Genomic DNA, 20,533 nt, shown 5'->3' with positions numbered 1-20,533 from the left:
TCCAAGTAATAACAGACAGAACAAAATAAATTACCAAACAAAATAAAATAAAACACGCAAGTCTAAGCCTAATGCAGTAGGAAACAATGCAGGTAAATCTAACCCGCAGAGATGTTCCAATAAGCTTCTTTGACAGACTAGCCTCCTTCTAGTCTGGGTCCAGCAATCATTCACACCCCTGTAGTTACTGTCCTTTGTTCCAGTTTCTTTCAGGCATCTCTTTGGGGTGGAGAGGCTCTCTCTTGAGCCAGCTGAAGACAAAATGGAGGGGGCATATATAGTCTCTCTCGTGGGTGGAAACCCCGCTCCTCTCCCATGCAGAATCCAGCTCCAAGATGGAGTTTTGGAGTGACATGGGCAAGTCACATGTCCATGCATGGCGCAGAACTTTACAGGCCAATGTCACATTCCCAGGAAAGCTCAGATGTGGATTGGCGTCTCTTATAGTTCATTGTCAGCTTAAGTGTTTCTTGATTGGGCACTTACTGAGAATAGTCTTTTCTCAAGAAGCTGACCAAATGCTTCACTGAGGCTACTTAAAATCAGACAAGTACACAGCCAATATTCATAACTTTGAATACAAAAATGATACATGCATACAAATAGGATGAATATATTCAGTAGATCATAACCTTTGCAGAGATATGTTCCATGGCATATCTAGCATAAAACATATTCCAGGTATGTCATACTTACACTCATAAGCATATTTCTATAAAGCATTATGGAGTGCAATGTCACACATGCTTCTGCATGTTAGTTATTTATGGGGGCCATTTTCTGCAGTGGCTGTTTTTGTTTGTCTTTGACATTAAGGCAGACAGTATCATAGCCAGTGAAAAATACACATTAAATATGGAAGGTTGCTTATTTTTGGAATGTTTGAAAAGGCTTAGGATTTTGATGGGGATTTATACAGTAGGCAATTGGACTGGGTGGAACAACATCTGAACATTTTCGGCATGTTTGTTGAATCTCATGTGAATGCCTTAACCACTAGGCTAAAGGTTACATGAGGTGTAACTCTGAACTGGCTTCATTGGGAGCAGAGGTAGGCCTCGTTGCATTTGAAAATCCTACCTTTAAATCCTTACCTAAGCACCTAATTGTGTTTCCTGATTTCTAGAAGTGTTGAATATCCTCATGCCTCCTATTGTATTCCATAAAAAAGCTTATTCATGCTTAAAGGCAATTGGGGGTTGAAATCATGAAACTTATTTAGGTGCCTAAGGCCAAGAATTTGAATAATAAGAGAATGAATTTATCCTTTTAAGTACTTATTTGAGTTCCTAATAAGTAACCTGATTTTCAAATGTGATGAGCACTAATTTAAGGAGGAAGGATGATCACTGGAAGAAAGATTTTTACCTCTAGAGCTGTGGGGCCAATACAGACAAAATAAGAACCAATACAAATCTTCATCCAAAACTCAAGCCAAACATTCAGGAGATGCTATAAAGTTTAGCTAACTTGAAAATATGTTTGCCTTTTTATGCATTTCCTGGAAATAGCCAGGACTGGAAACTACAGTCTATATCACTGGAAAACTCATGAGAAAATCTTTACTTATAAGATCCGTTGTCTGATTTATGGACCAACGTGGGGAATGATTATCTGAACTGAATCTTTTAAGATGCTCTCATATTTATCATAAAAATGTTCATGTAATATTCATAATATGCATTTTTGTGTATTGTAGAAGGAGAAGCTAGCAGTCTCCCAGGGTTTTGGTCTGTAAGATATGTAAATAGGTGGTGGTGGGGACAGGCACGAACAATAAAAGAGCACTGGTGCATTTACTTTGGAGCAGTCTCCGACTGAGTTTGTGAAGGGGCCGGTAGCGGGCACCGCTACAGTATGTATGTATATATATCTTCTTATTATATGTTCCATTCTATGCATCTGATGAAGTGGGCTGTAGCCCATGAAAGCTTATGCTCAAATAAATGTGTTAGTCTCTAAGGTGCCACAAGTACCCCAGTAATTCTAAGATTTTCAAAGCTGTCTAAGGGATTTAGGCACTATCTTCCTTTAATTTTAATAGGAGGTATGTCGAAATCTTTTAGACTGTATTGAACGTCTCAGCCATAGCACTCTATAAAGAAAAACTTTATTCAAGCCAGAGAAGAAAAGAGGCAAAATGTACTTTAGAAAGTAAATGTTTTTAATAATACAATACAATATGTATTATAATAATACAATAACTATGTTATAAATATTGGAAAAACTACAATTGACAAAGGTCAAATTCTACTTTCTCATCATGAGACAGTTCACAGTAACTCATTTGACTTCAATGGGTTACATCGATTGACAATGATGTAACTGAGATCAGAATATGACCCATTGTAAACGCAAGCTCGCCTTCACTTTGGTTGAAGTGACCAAGTTCTGATTTCCTTCTCATCTTGGATTAGAATGGAAACAGTGTCAGGTCCTTACTTATATCCATGCTGTGACGAGTTCGGTCACAGAAACCCCTTTGGGACTGCTACCTGATGTTCTGGGACTACCTCTGAGCCCGTTTTCCCTGCCAGCTTGGGACTCCAGTTCCTTGCCTTGTTTGAGCCAGACACGCTTGCCTGCTGCAAACACAGATCCAAGTCTGAACCATGTCCCCCACAAGCTGCAGGCTTAAAAAAACAGCTTAAGAAGTGCTCCTCTCTCCAGCACTCAGATGCCCAGCTCCGAATGGGGTCCAAACCCCAAATAAATCCATTTTACCCTGTATAAAGCTTATACAGGGTAAACTCATAAATTGTTCACCCTCTATAACACTGATAGAGAGATATGCACAGCTGTTCCCCCCCCCCCCCATTAATACATACTCGGGGTTAATTAATAAGTAAAAAGTGATTTTATAAAAATACAAAAAGTAGGATTTAAGTGGTTCCAAGTAATAACAGACAGAACAAAATAAATTACCAAACAAAATAAAATAAAACACGCAAGTCTAAGCCTAATGCAGTAGGAAACAATGCAGGTAAATCTAACCCGCAGAGATGTTCCAATAAGCTTCTTTGACAGACTAGCCTCCTTCTAGTCTGGGTCCAGCAATCATTCACACCCCTGTAGTTACTGTCCTTTGTTCCAGTTTCTTTCAGGCATCTCTTTGGGGTGGAGAGGCTCTCTCTTGAGCCAGCTGAAGACAAAATGGAGGGGGCATATATAGTCTCTCTCGTGGGTGGAAACCCCGCTCCTCTCCCATGCAGAATCCAGCTCCAAGATGGAGTTTTGGAGTGACATGGGCAAGTCACATGTCCATGCATGACGCAGAACTTTACAGGCCAATGTCACATTCCCAGGAAAGCTCAGATGTGGATTGGCGTCTCTTATAGTTCATTGTCAGCTTAAGTGTTTCTTGATTGGGCACTTACTGAGAATAGTCTTTTCTCAAGAAGCTGACCAAATGCTTCACTGAGGCTACTTAAAATCAGACAAGTACACAGCCAATATTCATAACTTTGAATACAAAAATGATACATGCATACAAATAGGATGAATATATTCAGTAGATCATAACCTTTGCAGAGATATGTTCCATGGCATATCTAGCATAAAACATATTCCAGGTATGTCATACTTACACTCATAAGCATATTTCTATAAAGCATTATGGAGTGCAATGTCACACATGCTTCTGCATGTTAGTTATTTATGGGGGCCATTTTCTGCAGTGGCTGTTTTTGTTTGTCTTTGACATTAAGGCAGACAGTATCATAGCCAGTGAAAAATACACATTAAATATGGAAGGTTGCTTATTTTTGGAATGTTTGAAAAGGCTTAGGATTTTGATGGGGATTTATACAGTAGGCAATTGGACTGGGTGGAACAACATCTGAACATTTTCGGCATGTTTGTTGAATCTCATGTGAATGCCTTAACCACTAGGCTAAAGGTTACATGAGGTGTAACTCTGAACTGGCTTCATTGGGAGCAGAGGTAGGCCTCGTTGCATTTGAAAATCCTACCTTTAAATCCTTACCTAAGCACCTAATTGTGTTTCCTGATTTCTAGAAGTGTTGAATATCCTCATGCCTCCTATTGTATTCCATAAAAAAGCTTATTCATGCTTAAAGGCAATTGGGGGTTGAAATCATGAAACTTATTTAGGTGCCTAAGGCCAAGAATTTGAATAATAAGAGAATGAATTTATCCTTTTAAGTACTTATTTGAGTTCCTAATAAGTAACCTGATTTTCAAATGTGATGAGCACTAATTTAAGGAGGAAGGATGATCACTGGAAGAAAGATTTTTACCTCTAGAGCTGTGGGGCCAATACAGACAAAATAAGAACCAATACAAATCTTCATCCAAAACTCAAGCCAAACATTCAGGAGATGCTATAAAGTTTAGCTAACTTGAAAATATGTTTGCCTTTTTATGCATTTCCTGGAAATAGCCAGGACTGGAAACTACAGTCTATATCACTGGAAAACTCATGAGAAAATCTTTACTTATAAGATCCGTTGTCTGATTTATGGACCAACGTGGGGAATGATTATCTGAACTGAATCTTTTAAGATGCTCTCATATTTATCATAAAAATGTTCATGTAATATTCATAATATGCATTTTTGTGTATTGTAGAAGGAGAAGCTAGCAGTCTCCCAGGGTTTTGGTCTGTAAGATATGTAAATAGGTGGTGGTGGGGACAGGCACGAACAATAAAAGAGCACTGGTGCATTTACTTTGGAGCAGTCTCCGACTGAGTTTGTGAAGGGGCCGGTAGCGGGCACCGCTACAGTATGTATGTATATATATCTTCTTACTATATGTTCCATTCTATGCATCTGATGAAGTGGGCTGTAGCCCATGAAAGCTTATGCTCAAATAAATGTGTTAGTCTCTAAGGTGCCACAAGTACCCCAGTAATTCTAAGATTTTCAAAGCTGTCTAAGGGATTTAGGCACTATCTTCCTTTAATTTTAATAGGAGGTATGTCGAAATCTTTTAGACTGTATTGAACGTCTCAGCCATAGCACTCTATAAAGAAAAACTTTTCTAATAGGACAAACAAAAAGCAAACTGCAGTTGTAGAAGTTCTTTGGCACTATACAGTGAGTACAGGTTTCAAACCGCAAACTCCATGAGAAGTTCAACTTTGTTGAAGTCACGATGAAGTTGAGACAATGTGGTATTAGGATGGATGCAAACTCTGTGAATTAAAAAAAGAGAATCCTTATCATTTGGTCATGTTAGTTGCTTTGAGAGTGATGATTTCACCCTCCCATCTTTGTGAGACTCTCTTCATACACAGCATTTTATATCAAACCCTAAAGAACACTAGAAATTTAAAAATATATATAATTTCTCTCTGCTTATCATTATTATGATTTATCCTATGGTAGCACTTAGGAACCCCATTCAAGATTCAGGGCCCCATTGTACTAAGCACGGTACAGACATGTAACAAAGAGACAGTCCTTACCCCAGAGACCTACAGTCTTCATGACAGGATACAATAGGAGATCAATCTAACAAATAGGGTGGGGTAGAGTGGGAGGATGACAGAGCTGAGCAGAAAGTTATAAGTATTTGTGTTTATAAAAGTAGTTTAGATTTATGGAAAACCTTCAATGTTCTTGTGCTGAGAAGGAATTAGATATTGTGGAGATGATTTCTTTCTCTGTCTCATACACATACTCTTATAGAATTAGAGATGGAAAAGGTCACGAGTCCATCCCCCTGCCAGTGCAATTGATTTCTGTATTTTACCCTATCTAGTTTCACTTTGGGAGGGGTAGAGGGTAGGAGCATGTCAGAAACTAGTCTTTCAAAGTACCTTTGCCAGCCAGTTTATAAATTAGCTGTGGTGCTGGCTTAAATGGAAGTTGACAGTGGAAAAAAATCAATACATTCTTTTGAATTCATCGTAATCATACAGACTTTCAGGGTTTCTTTTTCCTGCAACGGGGAGGGATTGTTTGAAATGATGCCAGGAATGAATAAGTAAATCACAATTGAAATGCTACAGTGGTTTTAGCTGCATGGGGTCTTATTTTCTGTTTGCATGATGGTAAATAGTTGTTGCCAAGGTGGACTTAATGTACAGCAGATGATAGTGGGTTTTTGGTTAGTTGGGGGTTTTTTTGTTTTGTTTTTTTGTCTTCTGCATTTTGCTCTATACTTTCCTAATCTCTATTCCTGCTGCAACAGAAAAATCAATCGTCAAAACAGACTGACAATCGAGGTAGGCAAAACGTTAATGTTTGTTCACAAGAGATCTTAGATTGTGCACATTTTAGAAGTAGAACCAAAGGTGCAATACTCCCTTTGTAGGATTATTTTCATTTTCAGGGATTTCAATGGAAATGGGAGGTCCCCTTTATTGCCTTTTTTTGGTTTCACCCACCAAATCTACATCACCATGTCATAGGAATGGTAGATAAACAGTTAATGCATGGTCAAAATACCAGGCTTTGAAAATCTCTCTTAAAGGAAGGGAATTTTAAGTACTAGGGAAAAATCAGGTACTGTATGTTTTCACATCTGATGATTGAGAAAACCTAGAGTATCCTGACAATTTTAAGATGTTTATTTTTATCTTAATGATTGTTTTCCTGTGGCATTAAACACACCATATTCTGTCTCTTCTAAGAAGAGGAGATTGTGTGGTTTGCATTTCAGATACATTACTGTGGTGTGACGTTTAAAATGTTTTGAGTTCAGGTGCCATATTTATTGTTGTTGTAGCACCACTGGGGTCAAGGTAGTTACATGAATTTATTCCCCAGTTAGGTCTCAATAATGATCTGAAAATGCAGATGCTTATTTGAAGCTTATTTAATCTGTTGAATCTACAAAATTTGCTTGGTGGGCACATGAGGCAAGATGTATATCTGCTCATCTGATTGGCTTTGTATTCTAGCCAATTGGGAAGCCAACTGAGATCAGGTGGTCTTTTTGTAGTCAGACCCATCAGACAACAGCAAATTCCATTGGATGGCTAGGATTTGGAGGTGCAAGACTTTACTGAAGCTCCCATAGCCATGTTCTAACAACAGCGCTGGAGCGAATTCTTAAAGTATCTCAGCACTGCTGGTGTAGACTAGAACAAGGAAGTGCAGAACAAAATAAGAATGAAAAATAATCCCTGGTGTGGGTGAAAAACTCAGTTAACATTTCAGAAACATCCAAAAATGGTGGTTCAGGTTCACTGCTTAGAATGAGCAAAAGCTGGAGCTGGGAGTGTTTCTGATTTTTTCCTAACTGGTTTGCTCATCCAACCTTTTTCTTTAGCTGAATTGTCAGTGCACTCACCTGGAAAGGCAAGAAAGCACAAGTTTTGTTCCGCCTCCATCTTCTCGCTTGACACTAATTATTAATTGTCATCCTGTTGGTTTAATTAGATATGTGATGGCCTGCCTTCTGCTGAGAAATGTTTTCATGGAACACATCACACAGAGTAAATTATATCCACATGGTAAAGAAAATAGTCTGTTAATTTTAAATTAAAAAGCCCAAAAACTTATGCAGTGAGTTTAAGAAAATACTTAACTAGAAATAATTCTTACTACTAAAAGTGGATCCATTATTTATTAGGCCCAATATTTTGCAGGCAGTGCATAATCTCTGAAAATGCTCATCAATAACAACAAATAGCTACTGGTTCTCTACAGTAACTACAGTAATTATTCTAGTAGAAAGATAACATTTGCTGGGGCTTTTTCCTCTGAAGTGGTGTTTCCATTCTTTCTTAAATACATCAGACTGATGCCTTGATTATTTTCTAGTGTCTCTTGCCCTTTTACAAAGCACTGACTGGAATGTGTTTTTTGCTTTTCCTATTAAACTTTAGTTGTTAATGCAGAGCAAATGTCTCCGTTACCGTAATATTGTTGCCTACTTGGTCCTATTTGGTTTAATGAGTTGATTTGTATGGTAATTAGTAATATTTCAAAGCTGCTGTTTGTTTACTTCAGCTACTTAAAAGAGGCTTAATTAAATATGAGTAGGAGAGTGGCGTTCAGAGTAAAACGCTTTCTCTCCGTGCTTGGCATCTTTCCCTTTGGGAATGGTTAATAAATATATGCAATTTTTAAAATTTCTTTTCTCAGACCCAAATAATTATTATCACAGAAGAAATGAAATGACAACCACAGATGATCTTGATTTTAAACACCACAGCTACAAAGAAATGAGACAGGTAGGCCACAGAGAATGCAATTTCAGTTCTGGCATGTGTACACATGGGGTGGGTGGTTGTCTTGGGGTCCTTATTTTAGGTAGTTGAGCTCTGTCGACCCTTAGATTTTGTAGAGTATACTAGAGGAAAGGCAAACTTATGGGAAGTTGAGAACTATGCATTTTCCAAATCTATCCTAACTGCAGATAAGTCTTTTCCAAAAATACCTCTGCCAAGTTATTTTGTGAGGGCTTACAAAGGAAATTCAATGTCTATCAACAGAACTTGATATTTTTCATTTATTACCTTTGGACAGAATATTGGGGTGTATTATAAACCATTACAGGAAATAAATTCTAGACCTCAGAAAGCAGGTTTCTTTTTTATGGTAACCTACTTTAAAATGGCTTTTTCCTAACCATGCATGTTTTGGCCATATGGTAGATCCAGATCTCTCTGAGGTCAGTAGGAGTCTTTTCATTGATTTCAATGGACAGTGGATCAGCCTGCTAATATTTCCATCCAGTGTCATGTTTATGCATCTGTTATACAAATATATATTTAAGGACTTGTACTAATATTTTGGAGTTATTTAAGCTGAGCATTTTCCTCTCAAATGCCACAGGGAAAACATTAAAAAAGAGTAATGAGTTGAAGCTGCAAGAGAAGGATAGTTAGACTTTGTCACTAGCAAAATTGTGTGCATTGAAGGAGGTATTTTATGGAGAGATATACAAAATAAAATATTATAAACCTGGAAAGACTATTTACAAATCAGAGCTTAATTGTGTTACAGTTTCAGCTGTGAACATACGGTCTTATCTGGATTTGTGCATTGGTATGCTTTTCTCTAAAATTTTTGTAAGGTCACATCAGTATGAACACAGCATATTAAATATGATTTTCCTTTCTATTGCTGTAGTGACTATTATTACATCAAAATGGCTTTTGAAACTTTACATTTAACATTTATGTGACATTTGCAGCTTTAAAATTGGCATTTAATGTACAGTACTTTGAAATGTCAATGTGTTTTTAAACTTGTCTCTTGATGAAAAAATCTATCTGGCTACGAAAACGAATGCTGCAATATATGGCTAAAAGTCCAGCTTCTTTCTTTGTCAACCTTCCATCCAATCCTAACAGGTTTCTCCACAGTGGTGGTGGCATGTACCCATGCATGTTGTTTCAACAGTCTGCTCTTGTGCTGAACATTGCAATATGCTCATTCCTTGATAGCGCACCAAGACTTCTTGAGTAACAGAATTGTGGCATATTTCAATGTATTGTGTGATCATATGAATAAAACAGAGAGGCAGGGTCAGATTCCTTACTCGGTTACCCCAGTGTAAATCTACAGTCAGGAGTTCCTCTTCCCAAACTTGGTTCGTGGCTTGTTCAGGGTAAGCCTTGGCAGGCTGTGAGACACTTTGTTTGCCTGAGCAGGTACGGCTGCTCGCAGCTCCAAGTGGCTGCGGTTCACCGTTCTCGGCCAATGGGAGCTGCAGGAAGCGGCGCGGGCCGGGCCACCACTTCCCACAGCTCCCATTGGCTGGGAACAGCAAACCACAGCCACTGGGAGCTGCGAGCAGTCATACCTGTGGACACTCCGGTAAACAAAACATCTCGCGGCCTGCCAGGGGCTTACCCTAAACAAGCCACGAACCAAGTTTGGGAACCCCTGAGGGTAACTCAGCTGAAATCAAAGGAGTTATTTTGGATCAATACCACTGTAAACGCAAATAAATATTATCTCAGGGATGAGGGAGATCACAATAGGTACCAGCAGGCTCATGCCATGTAAATGACCATGAACCAAAAGAAAGCTAATACTGTTAGTCTAATTTTAGATTCACCAGCCTTAATTATCTCCCTTTAACTTCAAATGGGGGTGGTGGGGGGGGGGAATCTGGATTTATATCACCCCAGACATAGGTGTGGGATGTGCTAAAGAAATATTTCTTCCTGTCTTGCTCTTCAAATATAAAGATAATGTGCTTGGACTTGAAATATGTGAATCATTATCTGAGTGCTGAATCTTCAGTGTATTTATACTGCATGAGTCATCATTCATTTTTATTGAGCAATTGTGTACTGAGTCACACGTTTAGTTCACTAGAGATTTCATGGCCTATATTTCTAGCACAAAGATTAGACAAATAGAAACTCGATTGGCATAATTAGTGTCAAGAACAATAAATGTAAATACATTTTAGATACTAATTGCACAAAGACAGGTTGGTCAGTTTTGAAATATCTTTGAAAAACAGCTTAAAAAAAGAATTATTTCCCTAGTTCTTCTATAAGGAGAAAATCAAGATGCGATTTAACAATGGTAAGGGCTGTGAACTGGTCAGCTGTGAACTATGTCCTTTGCTGGGCTTTCTCAAGTTGGGTGCTTCTGTGTAGTAGTAGCTCATTTTGTAGCACTCTTGTCATTTGGCAAGCAGGCAGACGGTTTGGGGTATGATTGGAGGAGATCTGATATCACTGCAACATACCTTTGGTGACACTAGAGAATTTAATCATTGTCTTTGAGGGTATGTCTACACTACGAAATTAGGTCGAATTTATAGAAGCCGGTTTTATAGAAAGCGGTTGTATACAGCCGATTGTGTGTGTCCCCACATAAAATGCTCTAAGTGCTCTAGTCGGCGGACCGCGTCCACAGTACCGAGGCTAGCGTCGACTTCCGGAGCATTGCACTATGAGTAGCTATCCCACAGTTCCCGCAGTCTCCGCCGCCCATTGGAATTCTGGGTTGAGATCCCAATGCCTGAATGATGCAAAACAGTGTCGCGGAGGGTTCTGGGTACATGTCGTCAGGCCCCTCCCCATCCGTCAGAGCAACAGCAGACAATAGATTCGCGCCTTTTTACCTGGGTTACCTGTGCAGACAACATACCACGGCACGCATGGAGCCCGCTCAGCTCAGCTCACCGTCACCACATGTCATCTGGGTGCCGGCAGACGTGGTACTGCATTGCTACACAGCAGCAGCAGCTAACTGCCTTTTGGCGGTAGACGGTGCAGCATGACTGGTAGCCGTGGGGCTGGCAGCCGTAGGGCTGCATTGCACCAGCCTTTTGCCTTTTGGCAGTAGATGGTATATTATGATTGGTATCCATCATTGTCATATTGCGGTTCGATCAGAGGCACCTGGGCAGACATGCTCAGTCCTATTGAACAGTCTTGACGATGATGGCTATCAGTCGTAGTATGCTATTTTCTGCCAAGCGCCCAGTATTTTCTGCTAAGCACCCAGAAAAGGCCGAGGGCGATCTGGGTGCTGGCAGACGTGGGGCTGGCAGACGTGGGGCTGCATTGCTACACAGCAGCAGCCCCTTGCCTTTTGGTAGAAGATGGTATATTACGACTGGTATCCGTCGTCATCGTACTGCAGTGGCTATCAGTCATGCTGCACCGTCGGCTGCCAGCTTAAGATGTAAAAAATAGATTTTTTCTGTATTCATTAGCTTCCCCCTCCCTCCGTGAAATCAACGGCCTGCTAAACCCAGGGTTTTGAGTTCAATCTTTGGGGGGGGCCATTCTGTGTGACAGTTGTTTGTGTTTCTCCCTGATGCACAGCCACCTTTGTTGATTTTAATTCCCTGTACCTGTACGCCATGTCGTCACTCGCCCCTCCCTCCCTCCCTCCTTCCCCTGGTCCGTCAGATACTAGTTTCGCGCCTTTTTTCAGACCAGGCGCCATAGCTAGCACTGGGATCATGGAGCCCACTCAGATCACCGCGGCAATTATGAGCACTATGAACACCACGCGCATTGTCCTGGAGTATATGCAGAGCCAGGACATGCCAAAGCAAAACCAGGACCAGCTGAGGAGGCGATTGCAGCGCGGCGACGAGAGTGATGAGGAAATTGACATGGACATAGACCTCTCACAAGGCACAGGCCCCAGCAATGTGGAAATCATGGTGTTACTGGGGCAGGTTCATGCCGTGGAATGCCGATTCTGGGCCCGGGAAACAAGCACAGACTGGTGGGACCGCATCGTGTTGCAGGTGTGGGACGATTCCCAGTGGCTGCGAAACTTTCGCATGCATAAGGGCACTTTCATGGAACTTTGTGACTTGCTTTCCCCTGCCCTGAAGTGCCAGAATACCAGGATGAGAGCAGCCCTCACAGTTGAGAAGCGAGTGGCGATAGCCCTGTGGAAGCTTGCAACGCCAGACAGCTACCGGTCAGTCGGGAATCAATTTGGAGTGGGCAAATCTACTGTGGGGGCTGCTGTGATCCAACTTGCCAGGGCAATGAAAGACCTGGTGATATCAAGGGTAGTGACTCTGGGAAACGTGCAGGCCATAGTGGATGGCTTTGCTGCAATGGGATTCCCAAACTGTGGTGGGGCCATAGACGGAACCCATATCCCTATCTTGGCACCGGAGCACCAAGCCACCGAGTACATAAACCGCAAGGGGTACTTTTCAATGCTGCTGCAAGCCCTGGTGGATCACAAGGGACGTTTCACCAACATCAACGTGGGATGGCCGGGAAAGGTACATGATGCTCGCGTCTTCAGGCACTCTGCTCTGTTTCGAAAGCTGGAGGAAGGGACTTTCTTCCCGGACCAGAAAGTAACCGTTGGGGATGTTGAAATGCCTATCGTGATCCTTGGGGACCCAGCCTACCCCTTAATGCCATGGCTCATGAAGCCGTACACAGGCAGCCTGGACAGGAGTCAGGACCTGTTCAACTACAGGCTGAGCAAGTGCCGAATGGTGGTGGAATGTGCATTTGGACGTTTAAAAGCACGCTGGCGCAGCTTACTGACTCGCTCAGACCTCAGCGAAAAGAATATCCCCATTGTTATTGCTGCTTGCTGTGCGCTCCACAATATCTGTGAGAGTAAGGGGGAGACATTTATGGCGGGGTGGGAGGTTGAGGCAAATCGCCTGGCCGCTGATTACGCGCAGCCAGACACCAGGGTGGTTAGAGGAGCACAGCAGGGCGCGGTGCGCATCAGAGAAGCTTTGAAAACGAGTTTTGTGACTGGCCAGGCTACGGTGTGAAACTTCTGTTTGTTTCTCCTTGATGAACCCTCCGCCCCCCCCCCACCCGGTTCACTCTACTTCCCTGTAAAACAACCACCCCACCCTCCCCTCCCCCCTTCGAGCACCGCTTGCAGAGGCAATAAAGTCATTGTTACTTCACATTCATGCATTCTTTATTAATTCATCACACAACTAGGGGGATAATTGCAAAGGTAGCCCGGGATGGGTGGGGGAGGAGGGAAGGAAAAGGACACACTGCAGTTTAAAACTTTAACTCTTATTGAAGGCCAGCCTTCTGATGTTTGGGCAATCATCTTGGGTGGAGTGACTGGGTGGCCGGAGGCCCCCCCACCGTGTTCTTGGGCGTCTGGGTGAGGAGGCTATGGAACTTGGGGAGGAGGGCTGTTGGTTACACAGGGGCTGTAGCGGCGGTCTCTGCTCCTGCTGCCTTTCCTGCAGCTCAACCATACGCTGGAGCATATCAGTTTGATGCTCCAGCAGCCGGAGCATCGACTCTTGCCTTCTGTCTGCAAGCTGACGCCACCTATCATCTTCAGCCCGCCACTTGCTCTGTTCATCCTGCGATTCAGCCCGCCACCTCTCCTCTCGTTCATATTGTGCTTTTCTGTAGTCTGACATTGACTGCCTCCACGCATTCTGCTGTGCTCTTTCAGCGTGGGAGGACATCTGGAGCTCCGTGAACATATCGTCCCGCGTCCTCCGTTTTCTCTTTCTAATCTTCACTAGCCTCTGTGAAGGAGAAACATTTGCAGCTGGTGGAGGAGAAGGGAGAGCTGGTTAAAAAAGATACATTTTAGAGAACAATGGGTACACTCTTTCACGTTAAATTTTGCTGTTCACATTACACAGCACATGTGCTTTCGTTACAAGGTCACATTTTTCCTCTTATATTGAGGGCCTGCCGGTTTGGTGTGAGAGATCACTCACGCAGTGCCAGGCAACAGATTTCGGCTTGCAGGCAGCCATGGTAAGCCACAGTCTTTCGGCTTTTTTAACCTTCTTAACATGTGGGAATGGTTTCAAACAGCAGCGCCCTCATTTCCCATATCAAGCACCCATTGGGTTGGCCATTTAAAATGGGTTTGCAATGTAAAAGGAGGGGCTGCGGTTTCCGGGTTAACATGCAGCACAAACCCAACTAACCCCCCTCCTCCCCCACACCCAATTCTCTGGGATGATCACTTCACCCCTCCCCCCACCGCATGGCTAACAGCGGGGAACATTTCTGTTCAGCAGAGCAGGAACGGGCACCTCTGAATGTCCCCTTAATAAAATCGCCACATTTCAACCAGGTGACCGTGAATGATATCACTCTCCTGAGGATAACAAAGAGCGATAAGGAATGGATGTTGTCTGCATGCCAGCAAACACCGGGACCATACGCTGCCATGCTTTGTTATGCAATGATTCCAGACTACGTGCTACTGGCCTGGCGTGGTAAAGTGTCCTACCATGGCGGACGGGATAAGGCAGCCCTCCCCAGAAACCTTTTGCAAAGGCTTTGGGAGTACATGAAGGAGAGCTTTCTGGAGATGTCCCTGGAGGATTTCCGCTCCATCCCCATACACGTTAACAGACTTTTCCAGTAGCTGTACTGGCCGCGATTGCCAGGGCAAATTAATCATTAATCATTAAACACGCTTGCTTTTAAACCATGTGTAATATTTACAAAGGTACACTCACCAGAGGTCCCCTGTGTGCCCTCAGGGTCTGGGAGCATGCCTTGGGTGAGTTCGGGGGTTACTGGTTCCAGGTCCAGGGTGATAAACATATCCTGGCTGTTGGAGAAACCGGTTTCTCCACTACCTTGCTGCTGTGAGCTATCTACATTATCTCCATCCTCATCTTCCTCGTACCCCGAACCCGCTTCCCTGTGTGTTTCTCCAATGAGGGAGTCATAGCACACGGTTGGGGTAGTGGTGGCTGCACCCCCTAGAATGGCATGCAGCTCCGCGTAGAAGCGGCATGTTTGCGGCTCTGCCCCGGACCTTCCGTTTGCTTCTCTGGCTTTGTGGTAGGCTTGCCGTAGCTCCTTAATTTTCACGCGGCACTGCTGTGCGTCCCTGTTATGGCCTCTGTCCTTCATGGCCTTGGAGACGTTTTCTAATATTTTGCCATTTCGTTTACTGCTTCGGAGTTCAGCTAGCAGTGATTCGTCTCCCCATATTGCGAGCAGATCCCGTACCTCCCATTCTGTCCATGCTGGAGCTCTTTTGCGATCCTGGGACTCCATCACGGTTACCTGTGCTGATGAGCTCTGCGTGGTCACCTGTGCTCTCCACGCTGAGCAAACAGGAAATGAAATTCAAACGTTCGCGGGCCTTTTCCTGTCTACCTGGTCAGTGCATCTGAGTTGAGAGTGCTGTCCAGAGCGGTCACAATGAAGCACTGTGGGATAGCTCCCGGAGGCCAATAACGTCGAATTCCGTCCACACTACCCCAATTCCGACCCGCTAAGGCCGATTTTATCGCTAATCCCCTCGTCGGAGGTGGAGTAAAGAAACCAGTTTAAAGGGCCCTTTAAGTCGAAAGAAAGGGCTTCGTCGTGTGAACGTGTCCAGGCTTAATTCGATTTAACGCTGCTAAAGTCGACCTAAACTCGTAGTGTAGACCAGGCCTAGGTCTTTAAACAGACAGCCTGGCACAACAGCTTTAAGAGACATGTAGATTTCCCCATTCAAGATAATGTGTTCACGGTGCAGTTTATTAATGACAGCTTTGTTAACTACTTCACTTCTGACCATGTTAGAAGAGAGAGAGAACTAATGTGTTTTCCACTCTGGTTGTTTATCATAGACACTAGAGAGGGACTGGCAGAAAGTGCTCCATGGACCACATTTTGGGAACCACTATCTTAGGCTTCAATGCATAAGCTATTTACAAAAGGCAGGGAATTTTACCCCATCACCTACCATAGTCAAATTTTGCATGCAAAAGTGCATTCAAAGCTCTCTGTGAAATCAATGTGAACATTCTCCATGCATCTGAGAGCAGCGTTTAGGCTACAGTCTAAAAAGTATTTTCATGTTACATTCATGTTTGTACATGAGCATGTTAGAATGATTTGCAAAAGCATGCACTCCCCAGAATAATTTAGGGAGTGGGCATTTGATCACATGTGGATGCCTGTGAATAGGATAATTAAGGCAAAACCCTTCTGCTAAGACGAAACTTCAGATAATTTGGGAGTAGATACTTTTTATTTCCAGCAAATATTTTTCACAGCATTTTGTGCATTGTGAAGAGAAAGGGGCCTGAACCAAAACCAGGAATCCAAACATCCCTAAACTTCAGAAAAGTTCAGATCCCAAATCTGGGCCCTGTCTCTATAATGGACTGAAACAAATGCTCAGGGTCTGATTTTTGTCTGGAAAATATTACCTGATTTCAGTGAGAGTTATGTGTATCCTCTGGGAGAGAGAATCAGGCCCCCAGCAGCCCTGAAATTTGAAAAAGTTGATCCAGTGTTGCAGCTCAGGCCCATCTTTAATTATGGAGGTGGTATGATGATGATATTGAAAATTCCTCTGAATTCAGCAGGACTGAGTATGTTACCAATAGAACAGCTCCACTGGAGGGTGAAATACAATTAGGTCTGGAGGCTCAGAGCAAGGTCCACCACACCCCCTTGGCACCACTTTAGAGCTGTGGGGAAAGGGGCAGTCCTGCCATTCTGAGAATCTTGTAGCCCTCAGATGCAACTGAGGTGGTTTCTGCCTTAGCCCCCAAAAGTCCAGTGAATAAAGGGGCTCTGTATTTAGGCCTGGGAAGGAACCACAGGACTGGTCCCTCAGTGGATCCAATGGTCCAAAACCCCTTCACAGAGTGCATGAAATGGCAGTGGCCACTGTTCCAGTCCATAGGCCAGAAGAGTATTTTCAGCTGAGCTGTATTGCAGTCCTACTGCTTCCCCAAAGATTGGGGGGCCAGTTAGTTCTGGACTCAAAACACATTCCCTTTGTGTGAGAAGGGGAGAATCACACCCGCAGAGCACAATCCAATGGGCAGAATGTATGCAATTTTCCCGGTGTGTTAATAGAGTAAATAATTGCTGATTACAAACAAATAACAATTGTCAATTAGCAAAATTGCTCCTGGAAATGCTTTATAACCCTGCTGGTTGTTAATAACACTCAGACTGCATATTACCATAGATTGTCTTTGACAGTTTGTGCAGGCAGAAGGAAAAAGCTGTCTGAGGTTTCAGATGGCCTATTGTGCAATTTGTATTGTAGATAGGAAAGAAAAATGAGTATGAAAAAATGTGCATTCATATCCCTTATTCAGTACCATCACCCACTCCGTGGAAGACCTTGCAGTGCCAAAGATCCAATGGCATTTGTTAAGGAGAGAGATTAACACAGAATACTTCGGTTGTGTGGATTATTTTGGAACACTGTTTATTCTTTATAAAATTCCAGGGTGAGGGGCTGACTCAGTTTTAAGAGTAAAAAATAAAAGTTACTTCACAATTGGCATCATGTGCACCAAATTTAAATATAGACTGAATTTTTATTCCTAGTTTATAAACTCCTTAACATTTGAGTTTATATGGAAACATGAACTATCTTCATTATACCTGCACTGCTGGGCTCTGCTAGAATATTAAGAGATAATGAAAAATGTAATTCATGATACACCTAGGCCCCAATAAAAAAATTAAGTATGTGCTTAATGAGCATGTTGTGAATATTTCCATTACTTTAATGAACATTGATTTCAGTCCCCAGTTCAAGGGCCTGATCCAGGGCATACTGAAGTTAGTAGAAATGTTTCCATTGACTTCAATGGGTCTGGATCAGGCTCACTGTGCTCTCCTGAATAAGAATAAACTTAAGTTCTTACGTGCTTTCCTGAATTGGGGCCCAACATATTATAGTGATAGGCATATTTGAGATGTTTCAGCTCTCTTCCCCTAGTCCTTCAGGAGACTCTGCATTGGTCAGAAGCCTGTTCCCACATGGAAATGGAAAATGGTGGAAGGGTCTGCCCATGTGGAGTTTTTTGCAGAATCAAAGCCCAAGTAAAAACCAAGATGGATAGATATGAGTCAAATACATCTTTTCATTATCTATAAATTAGAGAAAGGGAATTCCATCCTGCTATAATAGACCTCCTTTCATGTTTCACAATGGCTATACATTTTAGTCATTCTGCTTTGTATGGTAGATAATTCAAGATAAAAAGGATTTGCTTTGTACAGTAAATACGTGTTTCTGGTCCAGTGTCCTATTTACCATGCCTTTTGAGACTACCATCAGAAGAACAGTCACTTAAACAAAATATTGGAAAGTTTTAAAAATTATTCTCAAATGTCCATTTATAGTTGGAGTAACAAATATATTCAGGTGATATATTCTAAATGATAAGAACAGAGGATAATGAGTTACTAATATACAAATTAAGACTAAATGAAAAAAAATAGAGGAGTGGGAAAAGGAGGAGGATGGGGTAGAGGAGCGAAAAGTGATAGGGAGGTCATGATTAATCCAAAAATGGTTCTAGTTTTATTCCATTTATTATAGGTAAGGAAAGTTCTTCATAATTATTTTTCACTTTAATTGTCACAAAGTGACCCTTCAAATGTAAACTCATACTTAAACAGGAACTTGCATGATAGGGTCCCAAAAAACTGCTGACCAGATATCCTCAAACAATCAAAAATTTATGTATGTGCCAAGATAGGTAGGTGAGCCAATATTAGTGTTACTGATCAGCTTACTACACCTACAAGTTGTACACACAGCTAGCCTATGGATCCACATGCTCTTATTACAGTTAACTCATCTTCCCTTTCTCCCCAACTACAATTGTTTCATCCACCCCCTATAGCTTTTAGACGATAAGCCCTTTGAGGCAGTTACTATCTTGTCTTTTGCTAATTGTTTGTACAGCACCCAGCATGATGGGGTCCTGACCTAGTTGAGGCATCAAGAAACTACTGTAATATCAAAACATTGACGATGGTGGTGATGAGGATGAGGTTGATGATAGTAATAAAGGAATTTGTCTTAAATTAAGACACTGAGAGTGTCATACTGCATTGCAATTTCCAGATGAGGATGGACTGAAGAAAGTTGTCAATTTTCTTGTTATGTTATGCTACAATACTTGTTCAGTAGGGTATGTACAATCTAGTAAAGAAATGATTGTCTAATCCATATTCCCTCAGATTCCAATTTAGAGTAAAATCCTTATTTCTTTAAATAATCCTTTCCAGTGAACAAAATCAATGCAACAAAATCAAGGCCCTTCTTATCATTCAAAACTATTTTCTTTTATTTCTTATTAGGACCTCATGCTTTGAACTCACACATTTGTTTCTTTTAATCCAACTGATCCTGATCCTGGGAGTACAAAAATTGAACTCAGTTGTCACTAATGGTCAAGCAGTATTTGGTGTACAACACTGACATGAAGTTAATTTGCAACAAGACACATTACAGTACCTATCAGTTCAGCAGATTTGAATGTCGTGTACATTAACTGCATACTCAACAATAAATCTTTGAATTTACAGATGTGCATGATAAAAGCCATCACCAAGTCAGAGAAATATTACCCCATATGAAAACTGTTAATCTCACAAGCCATGCACATATCTGATGCTACCTTGAACCAGGCAATGTCACATGTAGTAGCATGTGACCGGCCTTGCTACAGATACTTAACCCCAAACCTCTGAAAAGTTTTAAGGATCAATGACATATTGAAAGATGAGAAGTTTCCTATTCTTTCCTGTATGTCCGCACACAGTGGGGAGAGTTCAGATTGTGTAGCATGCTCTCCCCCTTTCAGAGGCTTGTCTTGCTATTCTTTCCACATCCATATCAATTCCTGCTGTGATCCTACCACAGATTTCATACTGTAATCTGAGCAGGGTTGGACTTGGTCTGTACTTAGGTGAAGGCCTCCAGATATAATCAAAATGCTGCAAAAATGTTTTTAAAGGATTCAACAGGTGATGTTCTTCCCTCTTACAGAACCAGAACCCCAGTATAAGGTCATGGGTACAGTGCTTCTGGAGGTATCCTCTAATGGACTGAATATTTGGCTAGGTACCTGGAACCCATACATTCCAATCACAACTCGCCACTAACTCTCTGTGTCACAGACCCCATTGTAAAAAAAGGAAGTAATTATTGTACTTACCTATCTCACAGGAGTGTTGAGAGGATTATTTATGTAATTATTGTTAGTGCTTTGAAAATGTCAAGTGTTATATACCAGGAGTGCAAAGTATTATTATTTTTATTTATTTTTATTATGACTGTTCCTCCTCTCAGATCCTTAATTTAAATAATGTTCGATGTAAGAAGGATTTTGAACTTCACCCACACAGTGCTGCTCCAGCAGACTGTTATACTTGTTC

General features: G+C 41.9%; 1 protein-coding gene across 1 annotated transcript in view; it reads left to right on the top strand.

Annotated features, from left to right (window-relative positions):
• CPXM2 (carboxypeptidase X, M14 family member 2) overlaps window positions 1–20,533 on the top strand; it is a 118,622-nt gene that overhangs the window by 76,454 nt on the left and 21,635 nt on the right. The window contains exon 7 of the mRNA XM_065407710.1: window positions 8,061–8,149. Within this exon, the coding sequence (XP_065263782.1) occupies window positions 8,061–8,149 (89 nt within the window). The remainder of the gene's footprint in view (window positions 1–8,060; window positions 8,150–20,533) is intronic.

The sequence above is a fragment of the Emys orbicularis genome, chromosome 7, assembly GCF_028017835.1.
Source record: "Emys orbicularis isolate rEmyOrb1 chromosome 7, rEmyOrb1.hap1, whole genome shotgun sequence".
Lineage (NCBI taxonomy): Eukaryota > Metazoa > Chordata > Testudines > Emydidae > Emys > Emys orbicularis.
This window is presented reverse-complemented; position numbering and strand designations above follow the sequence as displayed.